At 42.2% G+C, this 13,520-nt stretch overlaps 1 protein-coding gene across 5 annotated transcripts in view; it reads right to left on the minus strand.

Annotated features, from left to right (window-relative positions):
* SH3D19 (SH3 domain containing 19) overlaps nucleotides 1-13,520 on the minus strand; it is a 71,011-nt gene that overhangs the window by 38,346 nt on the left and 19,145 nt on the right. For 4 of the 5 annotated variants that reach the window (XM_082237583.1, XM_082237584.1, XM_082237582.1 and 1 more), the window contains exon 2: nucleotides 8,104-8,143. In XM_082237583.1, the coding sequence (XP_082093709.1) occupies nucleotides 8,104-8,143 (40 nt within the window). Of the gene's footprint in view, nucleotides 1-8,103; nucleotides 8,144-9,552; nucleotides 9,806-13,520 lie in introns of those variants that run through there. The other variant, XM_082237585.1, reaches the window with a different exon arrangement.

Consider the following 13,520-nt stretch of genomic DNA (forward strand, 5'->3'; position numbering starts at 1 on the left):
TATGTAGAACTATTCTTTCCAACAATGGGCTCCATCTCCCCTATACCGGTGTGCTAAGGCTCCTTTATGAGCTCAAGCTTGCCAACACCTGTTTATAGGAGCGAAGTTCACAAACTGACCAAAACTGTCTATGGAAAGCCCCAGCAAAGATGTAGGGATTGTTCCATTGGGTACTGGAAAAGCTGTATGCATCCAATCTTAAAACCTGCTGCTTCAGGAAACCAGTATTTTAATGGGGTATGCAACAGCTTGAAACAAGACATTATACTCAGGGATAAATCCTAGGAATAAGGCAGGGATTGCTCTGAGATAATGAGCACTGGCAGCCTCAGTCTCTTTACTTAATTTGGAATAGAGAGCTATATCCCGCCATTATTACAATAACAATTACTCAACTTTTGGTGTGTCAGGTCCCCCTGACCTCACATGGAGAAGGCAATAAAAAAATCCTTCTTTCACTGTTCTACCTCTGTACCCCTATGAGTTCTTGATGTCCTAGTCATTTCAGGACTTAAAATTTAAATTCCATATCTATCTTACAAGGATAAAAGTCCTATTTTAGGTCTGTTCAGTACTAGGTTCAGTTTTTATTTTCTTTGCCTCAAGGAGGTGAAAAGCAACCAGATCCAAAACATAATAACAGATCCCAAAGACTTAACCATTTTCCCCTGTACAACTGAGACACAAGCAAAATGTATTTTAATTTCCTTGTCGCCAGAGTGAAGAGCAACAGAGTCTGGGACAGTCAGTGCCTTCCCTTTTAAATAAACTTCAGTTTTGTATTCCAAAACGCGGGAAGAGATTTTTTAAAAAATCTCCTGCTCTAAATGTGAGCAGAAGGTCTGCCAGATCACTATTCTCTCATGCAACAGAATTAATGCTAGAATTCTTAAGATGGGACAATGGAATGCAACACTTCAGACTGAAAGTGCAGTAGCACATTTTAAGAATGTAAGAAGAGCTCTGCTAGATCCGGCCAATGACCAATTGAGTCCACCATTCTGCTAAAGCATGCAAGCAGAATGCAACAGCCCTCTCCCCTCCTGTGGTTTCCAGCAACTGGTATTCAGAAACATACTACCTCTGACAGTGGAGGTAGAACATTGAAAGTAGACAATGTTTTTGAATGCTCCTTTATTGAACCCCCAGCTCCCTGTAAGCAGAAAAGTAGCACAACAGGCAGCAGGCTATATTAGAATCAGATGTGTTTTCTTATAGGATTCCCTTCCTGCCACATCCCCCACAAAATGGTATTCTCACCATCAATCACAAATAGTACGGTCTGCCAGCTCCAGGCAAAAATCAGATCCTGTGATGCAGACGAAAGGATCTTTCCCCTCAACAACAACACACACAAGCCTTACAAACCGGAGCTGCTCATTTCCAAGCAACAGGGGAGAAAACTATGCCAAAACATCTGTTGATGTTCCCATGATGACCGAGAGGGTTAAACAGTCCTGTGATTGATTTGAGTTGGCTTTCACAGGAGTGAGTCATTTGGGTGGTTTCTTGGCCCTTTACCTCTTGCACAATTCAATTTATAACTCCAGTTAAACTTTAGTTTGCAAATAAGGGTCGTAAACGTTTTTTACTTTCTGTATTCTATATACTTTCTGTTTCCATTGTATACCAATATTCCTGTGAGTGTATATAATTATGTATTGCCCTTTGTGAGTGTTAGCTGCAATCTACCCTGATTAGTTTAGCTTTTAAACACTAGTTCAAGCTTGAATAGTTTGTGGTTTCAGCACACTATTAAAAGGCTCACATTAATCATAAGCCCTCACCCATTTCAACGTCGTGCAACAATAACAGTAATCACTGGGATAAAAGCTTTATATTAGACACCATGGGTTGCACACCAACATCACCACAATAACACAGATGTGTCTTGGTAACAATAACATCACACACACAAAAATGGTATTCCACCCAATTTGTGCGTAATAGAAAAGAAAAAAACAAACAAATTATTTTTAGCAACAAAGTCCCATGCCACTATAAAATGTTGACAGATTTATGATACCATGAAGCATAGTTTTGTGCACCAGAGCCCAACATGTCTTTGTCATGTGCAAAAAGGAGTTCTCTAAATGAGCTTGCAAAATCAACCAACCAGCAACCAGTTCCTCTTGCCTTTGAATTTTGTCTTTAAAGGAGACACTGTTTATGCTGCAACAGACTAACCTAGCTAGCCTTCTGGAATCTGTTACCAGTGATACTTTAAGATGAACCAGTATTTCAAAAAGCAAAAGTTATCTCTCCACACAGCAACAACTTGTTCCAAGTAGCTGCTGACTCAGTTGAGTTACACCCTTTATGGCATATGAAACACAAACTTGTCAGAGTGTGACCTTTGAAGAAGATGCCTGGCTCAGAAATTCTAAATTGGTGTAATACAACCACACCTCTTCTAAACTTGCCTTTCCAGATGCAGCAACATTGCATGCAGAGCTGTATTAATGAAATGCCAAACTTTGCTGGGCTAACTCTCCACGACTACATTTCTACCATACCAGAAAGGAATATCCACCAGAAAGAAAAATACCTCTAACAAAGCAAAACCCTCTTACACCCCAACTTGAAATGCAGTCATCAAAACTGTTAATGTTGACTATCTTTCCTCCACTTCCACATACAGCAGGACAGCCAGAAATATTTAGGCTGAAGTAGCCCTATGAGCATCAGAGGCATCTGTCTGGGAGGAGGAAGGGGGCATGGGAAGATCAATATACCAACAACGTGTCCCTGAACTGCATCTGATACCTACAGTGGTCATGGAAATGAAATGCCAAATTACCATATTTTTCCATCTATAAGACGCTCCCATGTATAAGACACCCCCTATTTTGGGGGACTCAAATTTAAGAAAATGTGGGGAGATATATCCATGTATAAGATGCCCCCCTAATTTTTGACATTATTTTTTTAGGGGAAAAACCTAGTCTTATACACAGAAAAAGATGGTATGATAATTGCATGTATCAAAATATTCAAAGCAGAGGTGTCTCTTGGGCACTTAAATGTACTTTCAACACAGCCTTTAGAAAGTAATTTTGCCTTCAGTTTCCTAAAATGTTAGCTATGAGAGGGCCTCTATTCTATGGTGTCAGGAGGTCATCAAATAATCTGCCTTGGAAATTCGCTTCTCTTTCTGTTCCAATTTATGCATTCCTAAATTACAGCTCTCCATTCATTTTAGCGATGCTTTTCAAACAAAACTCCAGTTATTTGAATGTCATCTGGACTAGATAATAATATACGGTACTGTATTATAAGGTAAAATACCAAGCAAGGAATCACAATTCTTTTTTGTTCTGGAGAACTACATGTATCTCTAATAATATGCTGAAAGCAAACTGGAAAGAGGCTACAGTATTGTTTAGTATGCATCTTCTTAATGGAGCTGAATGTTCTGAAAAGTATTTCAAGTCACCCTTCCTGCGTATTTCTTAGTGCTCAATTGCATTTTGGAAATAACATTAAATAAGATTAATAGGTACAAAGATTATCTTTTTTTAAAAAAAGAAATATTTCCATAGATTATACAGTACTCCACAGATTATATTTAACAAAGTGATTTCTGAAAGTACACTTTTCAAAACAAAAACTTTTGGGGATTCTTTAAATGTTAAGCTTTAAAAGAACTCAAATATATTTTGTTTAAAAAGCCAAAGGCAAGCAGATTCTAGTTCTAAGCTTAAGTGTCTGTTTAAAAAGTACAAATCACTGGGTTGTAGCCAACTGGAGTGGGAAACCCTCTGGAACAAACTTTTTCTTGGGGACGGGTTAGAGAAGACAGAAAAGGGGGACCTCTTTGCTTTAACTTGCTTACTGATGATCTGATGACGTTTCTTCAGAGAGCACTCATCTCTCAAAAATGTTTTCTAAATGGCACTACAAGGCAAGATGGGGAAAGAGGCCAAAGTTCTGCAGCAAACGCTTATGTGGAAGAGAAAGAAAAGCAGTGTGGAGGTGCAAAATAGCCAACTAGACAGACACCAGGACCGTCTTCAGCAGATGCAGTGCCAGGGTGCAAATATCCGCCTAGTGCCCCCAAATTACCACAGATAGTGTTGGGGTGGCCGTAGCTGCGCACTGCCAGCTATTGGGGGGGGCCGCAACTCTCCCCCATGCCATTGCGGGAGAGCGATCCGCACAGAGGCTTGGGAGTGAAGTTGCGCCCCTCCCAAGTCTCCATGGGAGGAGAGCAATCCCTGCAGAGGCTTGGGAGGGAAGCTGCGTGCCCACCAGCCATATGGTTGGTGGGGTGCAGCTTCCATCCTCTGCGGGGATCGCTCTCCTCCTGAGGAGACTTGGGAGGGAAGGTGCACCCCCGCCAGCCATATGGTTGGCGGTGCACAGCTGGCGGGTGTGCAAGGAAAGGGGAGGCCGCTAGCAAAGCCGTGCAGCTCCACCACTTGCTGGGGCGCCCCTGAGAGGCCAGCGCCCTGGTGCAACGCACCACTAAGCCCTATGGGAAAGACGGCTCTTATAGGTAAACTGCTCACAAGTTGTTAAGGGCTTTGTATACTCAGTTTTACTCAGAGTATATACCTATTTAAATTAATGGACCTTAGTCATGTTTATTCATTTTAGTGGGTCTACTCAGTTGAATACCACCTTATAGCTTGGTCATGCCCCCCCCAATAGATTTCTCCCTACAGGATACTCCACCCTCCTTTAAGATTCTAGCTTTTCGGCTGACAGATGTAGAATTAAGTTTGTGCAAAAAAAATTCCAAAACAACCCTCCTCGCCAGACAAGCAGACTGCCCATTTATGCCTTTGGTGTTATCACTTATATGAGCTGTATCTTGTCTTGACAGAAACTTTTACAAGCACAAACCAATTGTCTAGACCAGGGGTCTGCAACCTTTAAGACAAAAAGAGCCACTTGGACCCGTTTCCAAAGGGGAAAAAAACTGGGAGCCGCAAAACTCGTCATTATAAAAATAATTTTTTTCTCACTTTTTTATTATTTCTTTGTTTGACCCCTCAGAATTACTCCTCCTCATAGAAATAAACGTTAAATTAACAAGTTACCTTTTTTTTGTGTGTGTATTCTTCACTCCCCTTCAAAACAGTGACCAGCGTACATGCCCCCTTTCAATGCAGTGACCAGCGTACATGCCACTTAAAATGTAGCGGGCGGGCGAGTGGGAAGGTGACGTCGGGACGGTGCGTGACTAACGCACACACCGCCCCCATGCGACGTCACAGCCAGTACAGCGCCCGCCACAGTGGGGAGTGTCGGGGCGCACAATGCGCCTCCTCCCCTCGCTAGTATCCACCCCGGAGCCGCGGCAAAGGTGTAAAAGAGCCACATGCGGCTCCGGAGCTGCGGGTTGCAGACCCCTGGTCTAGACAAACTGCATCTCCAAAAGGATATGAGAGAATGTTATACTAATGACCACGACCAAGGTCTACTAGGCTTGTGTGTTGAGCATGCTGCTTTATAGAAGTCAGACGTGGGCAACAATGCCTTCCACAAGCACTGGGTCAGAAAGACTGTGGGCAACACATGGCAGGAGAGAGTCTCAAACAAAGCTGCTCTATCCCAAGCCTACATTCCCAGCACGTTCACACTTCTGTCTCAGTGATGTCTATGCCAGCTTGGTCATGTATACAGAACGGAAGATGGCAGGATCAGCAAGGACAGGGTGCTGGCTTCAGGTACTAGGTCTGTTGGCAGAACAACTCTGCGTTACAATTATGTCTGCAAGTGTGACATGAAGGCTGGCAACATTAACCTGGATGTATGAGAATCCTTTGTAGACAATTGTGGTGCCTGGAGGCAGACAGTCAAGTCATGTATGCACAGCAATAACCAGAGGAGGAATAACTCTTGGGAGGAGCACAGAGAGGAAAAAACGCCAATAGCAGCAAAATTGGATGCCTTCATCTGCCCCTACTGTAACAAAACATGTCTTTCCCGTATCGGTCTCCATACCCACAGCAGGCACTGAACTCTCCAATGGTTTGACTCTACCCTCAAAGGTGCCTTCTTCCACTGTCTTCTGAGACAGATGATGCCAACAACAAGCGTCATAGCTGACATACAATAAATACATTAGAAAGGTTTAGCATTCATTCCTGTGAATAGAATGCATATCACACTCAGAACCTCGTTAACTACCATTACTGGAAACAGAAACAAATCCCTACCCCAGGTCACCCCAACCTGTTTCTGCTCTTTGGGTTTTTTTAAAGCCTATGGCAATAGACAGTTCCTTGGCTCTTTCAACCGAACACTGTGACTCTAACATGGTGCACTGTGTTCCATCATTTTTCCGTATTAAAATCTGCATGATCAGGATGAATATTTATAAGAAACAGAATAAGTATGGAAACCTAATCCTAAAGATGAGAGGGATAGGGATAGTACAAAGCAGGAGAATGAGCAGCAGACATAGATTTCTTTGCTGCTTTATCGTTCCTCCTATTCTTTCTACCTCCGTGACAAGACAGAGAAAGCAAGGGGCATTGTTTGGATACAGGGGCACAGCTATCTGCTCCAGCTGCTTTGTTGACAATATTGCCACCAACAACAGAGACCTGTGGTAGCATGCATCATTACCCTGTTAGCACTTTTCAAAGGTCGGCCCTCTCCTAAAACACACAATTTGTTTGTCCACCACAGCTTAGACGAGTGCTGGCTGTGAGATTTGGCCAAGAGGAATTCGCTGGAGACTTTGGAAAGAAGCCAAACTTAACTCGGCCCCAGAATTCAGTAGAGGAAAGGCCTTGAGAGAGCAGATGTCAGCTGACTATTGCGTGAGTGCAGTTTTCCCAGTTTCATATTCGTACTGTTTCATTTATTCTCTCGCAAAAAGGGAGAGTTTGATTATGAAAATAGGAGTAAATGAATAGGGGGCAGGAAGTGCAATGCTGTACAAAAAGTAAGAAGCAGGAGCAAAAGAAAGAACACGAATGTTTAGGATAAAATATAAGGGATTGTATCCAGTGCTGCACTGTTTTTATCCCACCCCAGCTCTGCCCCCTGCCCTCATCTGTTTCAGGTCTGGAGTGGGGAGGAGAGGAAGAAGAATCACAGAACTGTAGAGTTGGAAAGAAACCCAAAGGGTCAAAATTCCATTGTACAGTGGTACCTCTGGTTGTGAACGGGATCCGTTCCGGAGGCCCGTTCGCAACATGAAAAGAGCGCAACCAGCAGCGGCGCGTCTGCACACCTGCGGGTCACAATTTGCCTCTTCTGTGCATGTGCGTGACGTCATTTTGCGCGTCTGCGCATGCGCGAGCAGTGAAACCTGGAAGTAACCCTTTCTGGTACTTCCAGGTCGCCGCAGGACATAACCTGAAAGAACGTAACATGAAGCAGATGTAACCAGAGGTATGACTGTATACACAAAAGTCCCTTGCACCTGCAGAGCTGCAGCGTTAGATACAACCTCAGGTCTTAAAACAATTAGTTGAATTATTCTGAGGTAAACAAGTAGCTCAAATGAGAATCCAAAAGTTATGAGATGTTATGGATGTGCACACTCCTCTTATAGCTTAATGATTGGGTTTGGGGTTGTGGTGGACCTTATTGATGAACCCCAATAATTACTGCCTAGTTTCACTCTTTTGCTTAAAAACAGAACTTGCAATCACAGAACTGTAGAGTTGGAAGGGACCACAGGACTCATCTAGTCTAACCTCCTGCAATGCAAGAATCTCAACTAGATCATACATGACAGATGGCCATCTAACCTCTGCTTTAAAACCTCCAAGGAAGGAGAGTCCACTTGTTATTTCAATTCTTATATTATCAAAAAAATATTTGGTCACTAACTGTTAAATTTGTGCACCTTTTAAAGTAAGCCTTTTGTTTTTCCTGTACAGTGAAGAGAAAGTTAAAATGGGGGCAGGAAGTGGAAAGAGAACACATCTGGACCCTATGAAACATTTGGTCTATTATAAACAAATTAAAAGGTTCAATGTGGCAGTCTGTACTTATTTAAATTACTGGAACAGAATAGAAAACTAAAATAGAAAACTGATTTTTTAAATATATATTTACTTTCCAGATTTCAATCCTATTCAAAAGCACACAAAAAGTACAACTGAAAAGAAATAAAAGCAGTAACAGAGATCTCACCCTGAAGAGCGGTGGTCGGGCTTATTTCTTTCAGAACGATCTGGAAGAGAGAAGACATACAGGGAAATGTGTTAGTTTAAATTTAGAACTGCTTAAGTAAAGCACACAATCACGATTCACTTTACATTTTTAAAAAAACCTGTCAAGAAGAAGGTAGATTTGCTTGCCCTCTTTAAGAGCCGTTTGCCTGAGAGCAAAGAAGAGGCCTGCAATTTCAGCATTTGTTAAGGGGAGCCTTTTGAAACACAACTTTGTCCATGTTTACTAACTTTACTTTTTGTGCTCGACATTTGCCGTTCTGAAGAGAAACAGATTTTTGTTTTGCAAAGAAAGTGAGGGAGCAATGGAAAAGAAAACCACTGGATTAGTCAGCAAATTAAAAAAAAAAATCATTCCATGAATCACAGCTGGCAGACTCTGCTAAAAGGCTGAGAGAAATGAGTGGTGGCTGCAGCCATTCCGGCAAAGACAGACTGCCTTAACCGAAGTCCTTTTATGTTCTTAAAAACAGGCACAGGCAGCCACCATTAACAAGCCCAGTTAACTTGCTCCGTTGTTGCTTCTATAGGCATACTGTGGTTCAAAGCATTTTTAAATTTATTTTCAGAAATCCAAACAATGCTTTCATTGCACAGGCGACAGAATATGTAGTTCATTTCATTATAACTGGACCCACCCAATCACTATAGTGTGACAGGGATTTGGGGGAGAAACTCTTCCCAGTCTGTAAATCCCAAAAGAGAATTACACAATGTTCTATTGCAACAAATTTGATTGGTTGGATCCCTCAGTTTATTGACAAAGGCTCATTTATTTTTAATGCCTTTATTTCCATTAGCCCACAATTTCCCCCCTCCATTCCTTTTTGGAAGGCTATATAAGTATGTTATATTTTATAAATGCAACAAATATATATACACACATACCAATCAATGTTCCTTTTCTATATCAAAACCAATCTTGTAAAAATGCTTTTCTAACTTAATGAAATTCTTAACCAAAAAAGTTCTTTTAGTTCATGTCAAACCAGGTTTATTTTTTTAAAAAAACACTATCTTGCATTAATATAAATGTTAACACTATGCACACAAAGACAACATATAAGCACATTCATCTACATTGCACAGATGAAATATTGCCTCTAGTTCTGCTGTAGTTTTCAGTCTTTATTTGGTCTTTCTACTTTGCTAGACAAAACAATTAAGTGATTTACCACCTATTCCCCAGCAACCAATACATTTTTAGTTTATAAACACCAATATTACATCTATACTACAGCAACACAACACTTCTGCCTTTTATTTCTGACATGCTTTTCACTGTATTTCACCAAAACTAACATTGCTGTTTAATGACAACTTTTCAAGCCACAATCATAAAAAGCTGCTCAGAGACACAGGAAAAAGCTCTCTCTTTCATCACAACAATTTAACCTGGCAATCGCCTTACCTGAAGCTACAGAGGTACAAGCAGCCCTTTCCTTTTAGTTCGATTTCCATTTGATGTGGGAATTAAAGTCCTAGCTATTTACACAGACATGTAACAGCAACAAACCAAGATAACTTTCCAAGTTGGACGACATCAGAAGTGAGAAGGAGAAATCACAGAACATGTAAACAGCATCCCAGAACTTCCCTCCAAGGCCTGTTTCTGATTGGCAGCTGCATCGTGGCCAGTCTCAGAACTGGAATGCTGTCATTCAGGAAGTTAATGTTATTCCCTTTTCCCTTTCATTCTTTGTTTAAACAGGAAATGGTTCAGATGGAGTTGCAATTTGCTGCTTAAAACGGGAGGACGAACAGCACGTGAAACACAACAGTGTCCAAACTCTTTTTTTAAAGAAAAAAGGAGCTTAAAAAAAGAGAATTACCCAAGAAATAAAATGCTGTGCAGTTTAAATACAGTATATACATTCAGAACAATGCATAGACATTTTGCTTAACTTGATTCTGGCGAGAAAGAATGTTGTTTTTAAAGGCAAGTCACACAGATTTTCAGTTTTACACAGGATAATCATTCTATAAAACCAAACTTTTATAGCTGTACTAGTCCCACAACTTGCTGCTAATATATACAGAAAGAGGGCAGATAAATCTCAGGCACATAAAAATGTGAGTCTGACACATTGGAATCTGAAATATTTCCCATATCTGGAAAAGAAATGTACTTCTTCAAGAAGCGTAGCAGTGGCCAAAGTTTTTGACAACTGTGCCAAAAGTCAAGTCCAAAGGATTAGATAGTGATACTGCTATGTACACCACAATACAGATGCAGCCTCTCCACCCCTGGTGGCTTTGGGTCGTGCTGAGAGCAGACAGCAGTACAGCTCTGGAGAGTCAGTACAGTGGTACCTCGGGTTAAGAACTTAATTCATTCTGGAGGTCTGCTTTTAACCTGAAACTGTTCTTAACCTGAAGCACCACTTTAGCTAATGGGGCTTCCTGCTGCTGCCGCGCCGCCAGAGCACGATTTCTGTTCTCACCCTGAAGCAAAGTTCTTAACCCGAGGTACTATTTCTGGGTTAGGGTAGTCTGTAACCTGAAGCGTCTGTAACCTGAAGCGTATGTAACCCAAGATACCACTGTATAGGTCTGACAATACAATAAAGTGAAATTGTACAGCAAACCTTTCATAAAGAGTAAACCAACAAATATACCACATATATTTACAATGGTGCATGTGAAGGTAGCTGCTGAGTTTCAAACCATCAGTGAGTTAGGAACTTCCCCCGCATGTGACGACGAGCTCCGGAGGATTGAGCGGAAGAGACCAATACCCTGTACAAATCTGGAGTCCCAAAGAAGGTTGGATGGTGCCTTTTACACCTCTTTCCAGCAACTCCTGCAACCAAACTGGTGCCAAACGTGTTGCTCCCCTTCCTTTGGACGACATCAGTGAGAATGAATGCAGGTGATCTTGTCTGGTCAGCCCAGGACCTTCATACACACTGCCCAGGCTTGCACCCTGTAACCCAGCATTTCCACTTCACCCCGGAGGCTTACTCCATTGTCTCTCGAGACAGATGGATGCCAACAGCAACAACAATGTGAATCACATATGTATGTACATGTGCAGCCAACTGAAATAATTTTCTCTCTCTGAGTGTGGTATATCTATCACATGGTGACTCATGTGCGAAGCAAGATTATACGATCACAGTTCCTGAAATAGTTAAAACACACCAAGGTATCTTTGAACAACCAAACAATAGCCATTTGCAGAAATTTGATCGCAATAATATGCCTATGTTAACTGGATATATAATTCTGCACAGGTTCACAAAAGTAAAGTAAAACTTTGGCATTTAAAAGGCGGTATTAGATTTTAATTTAATAAGCATCTATGCTGAATGTTTTCAGGTTACTGAACTTAATTGCCGGACCATTTCCCCTCACGAGGGAGCAGAGCTGTGCATGGAAAGCTCTGCCCCCCCCCCAATTTGCAGCACTTCTGACAGCCTTTTGTGTGGCCACAAGAGGGCAGCTCATAGCAAATCTGAGAAACCTCAGGGACTGATTTCTAGAAAGCCCATAATCCGAGTGCAGACCCAGTGTGTTGGAGAATGAAGGAAGCACTGTCTGCCCCCAGTTGTGACCAACCTCTCATGGGTAACTCTCTTTATATGCTGCTTAACAGCAGCATCCATTAGTGGAACCACCATGCCACGTTCAACTTAGCAAACAGCTTCTTGTTGACATTTTTCACATCAATGGAGGTGGTACACCACCACCACCACAATCTCTCAACAGTATGCAAACATTCTTCAGGATTTTCTATTGGGCATGTGCCAATCTTAGCAGTATGCCAGTAAGTTCTGGCAGAGCATACCACATGTTATCTTTCCATTCCTAGCAAATGTTTATATGTTGTACACTGTTGGAGACTACACCTGAATGGAAGCTGCTTCTGATCAGTGGCGTAGCGTGGGTTGTCAGCACCCGGGGCAAGGCAAGTAATTTGCGCCCCCTAACCCGTGGATTTGCGCCCCCTAACCCGTGGATTTGCGCCCCCTAACCCTAACCCCCAGGTATTGCACCCAGTGCAGCCGGCCCCCCCTGCACCCCCCACGCTACGCCACTGCTTCTGATCTTCTTGCTTCAATTCTCTCCTGGTTCAAAGAGACCGTGGTGCAGGGAAGGGTGGGAAAGCACCCGGTCCTTCACTTCCCTGGCCTGCCTTTCCTCCTCTTCCCCCAGCTCTGAAGCTTCCCCTGCCTCTGATTCCTGCCTCTTGGCTTGTACAGCTCCCCAGAGATCACTGTCCTAGTCTCCTGAGTCAGACTCCAGCCCCCCTTCTCCTGGTGCACACTTGTCAGTGTCTTGCCAGCCCTCGACAAATACCTTATAGGGCAGGGGCAGGGAATGGCTGCTTACACCTAGCATGCCTCATCCACCTGTTACAGGAGCCTTGATAAGGGAACAGCTGCCAGAAGTACTGTGAGGGGGGTTCTGGACTTTTGAGTCTAGGTCAGCAAACTTTTTCAGCAGGGGGCCGGTCCACTGTCCCTCAGACCTTGTGGGTGGCCGGACTATATTTTGGGGGGGAATAAATGAACGAAATCCTATGCCCCACAAATAACCCAGAGATGCATTTTAAATAAAAGGGCACATTCTACTCATGTAAAAACACGCTGATTCCTGGACCGTCCACAGACCGGATTTATAAGGTGATTGGGCTGGATCCGGCCCCCAGTCCCTAGTTTGCCTACCCATGGTCTAGGTATATAAAATGGGTGGGTTGCTGGCTACTGCTGTCATTAGTTTTAAGACAGCTTTGGAAATTAAACAGCTTGTTGGTAAGCTTTATGATCACTTAATTTTCTTTGACGTGTTTTAAACTAATTGTTGAACTGTTAGTGCTGTACCAATATGCTAAAGTTTATTAAGTAGTAAGTTATTATTGTACTTATACTGTTATTTTTTGTACACCTCTTTGAGTACTTTTTTTTTAAAAAATGGAGCATATAAACAATGACTACACAGTTAATAAAAGACGAAATACTCTCCCTGTGCAAATTGATGGGGCTGGTGCCAACCTACAAAGCAGACCCCGGTAGTTCTGTTATTGTATGTTAACATTCAGTTCATAAAATTCCAAGGCCAGCTTCACAACAAAGTCCATTTTGTTGTTGACATTGGGTTGGATCCAGAGAACCTGAAGCAGAAGGAAGTTTGACATTTATTTCCAGTATCTTATTAAAATAATTAATTTTACTTTCCGTAAAGAAATTACTGAATACCATATATACTTAGTTTGGCCTGTAGCATGGCTGCTTAAAGCTGCAAGCCAATGCACACTTACTTGGGATCTAAATAGGATTTTCTACAAGGAAACATGCATAAGGCTGTTCTGTACAAGTACGATCCATTGTTTCCCTATCATATAATTGGTCCAGCGATGAGAACTGTAAAGCAGGT

Source organism: Podarcis vaucheri, assembly GCF_965113315.1.
Source record: "Podarcis vaucheri genome assembly, chromosome: 9".
Taxonomy (NCBI): Eukaryota; Metazoa; Chordata; class Lepidosauria; order Squamata; family Lacertidae; genus Podarcis; species Podarcis vaucheri.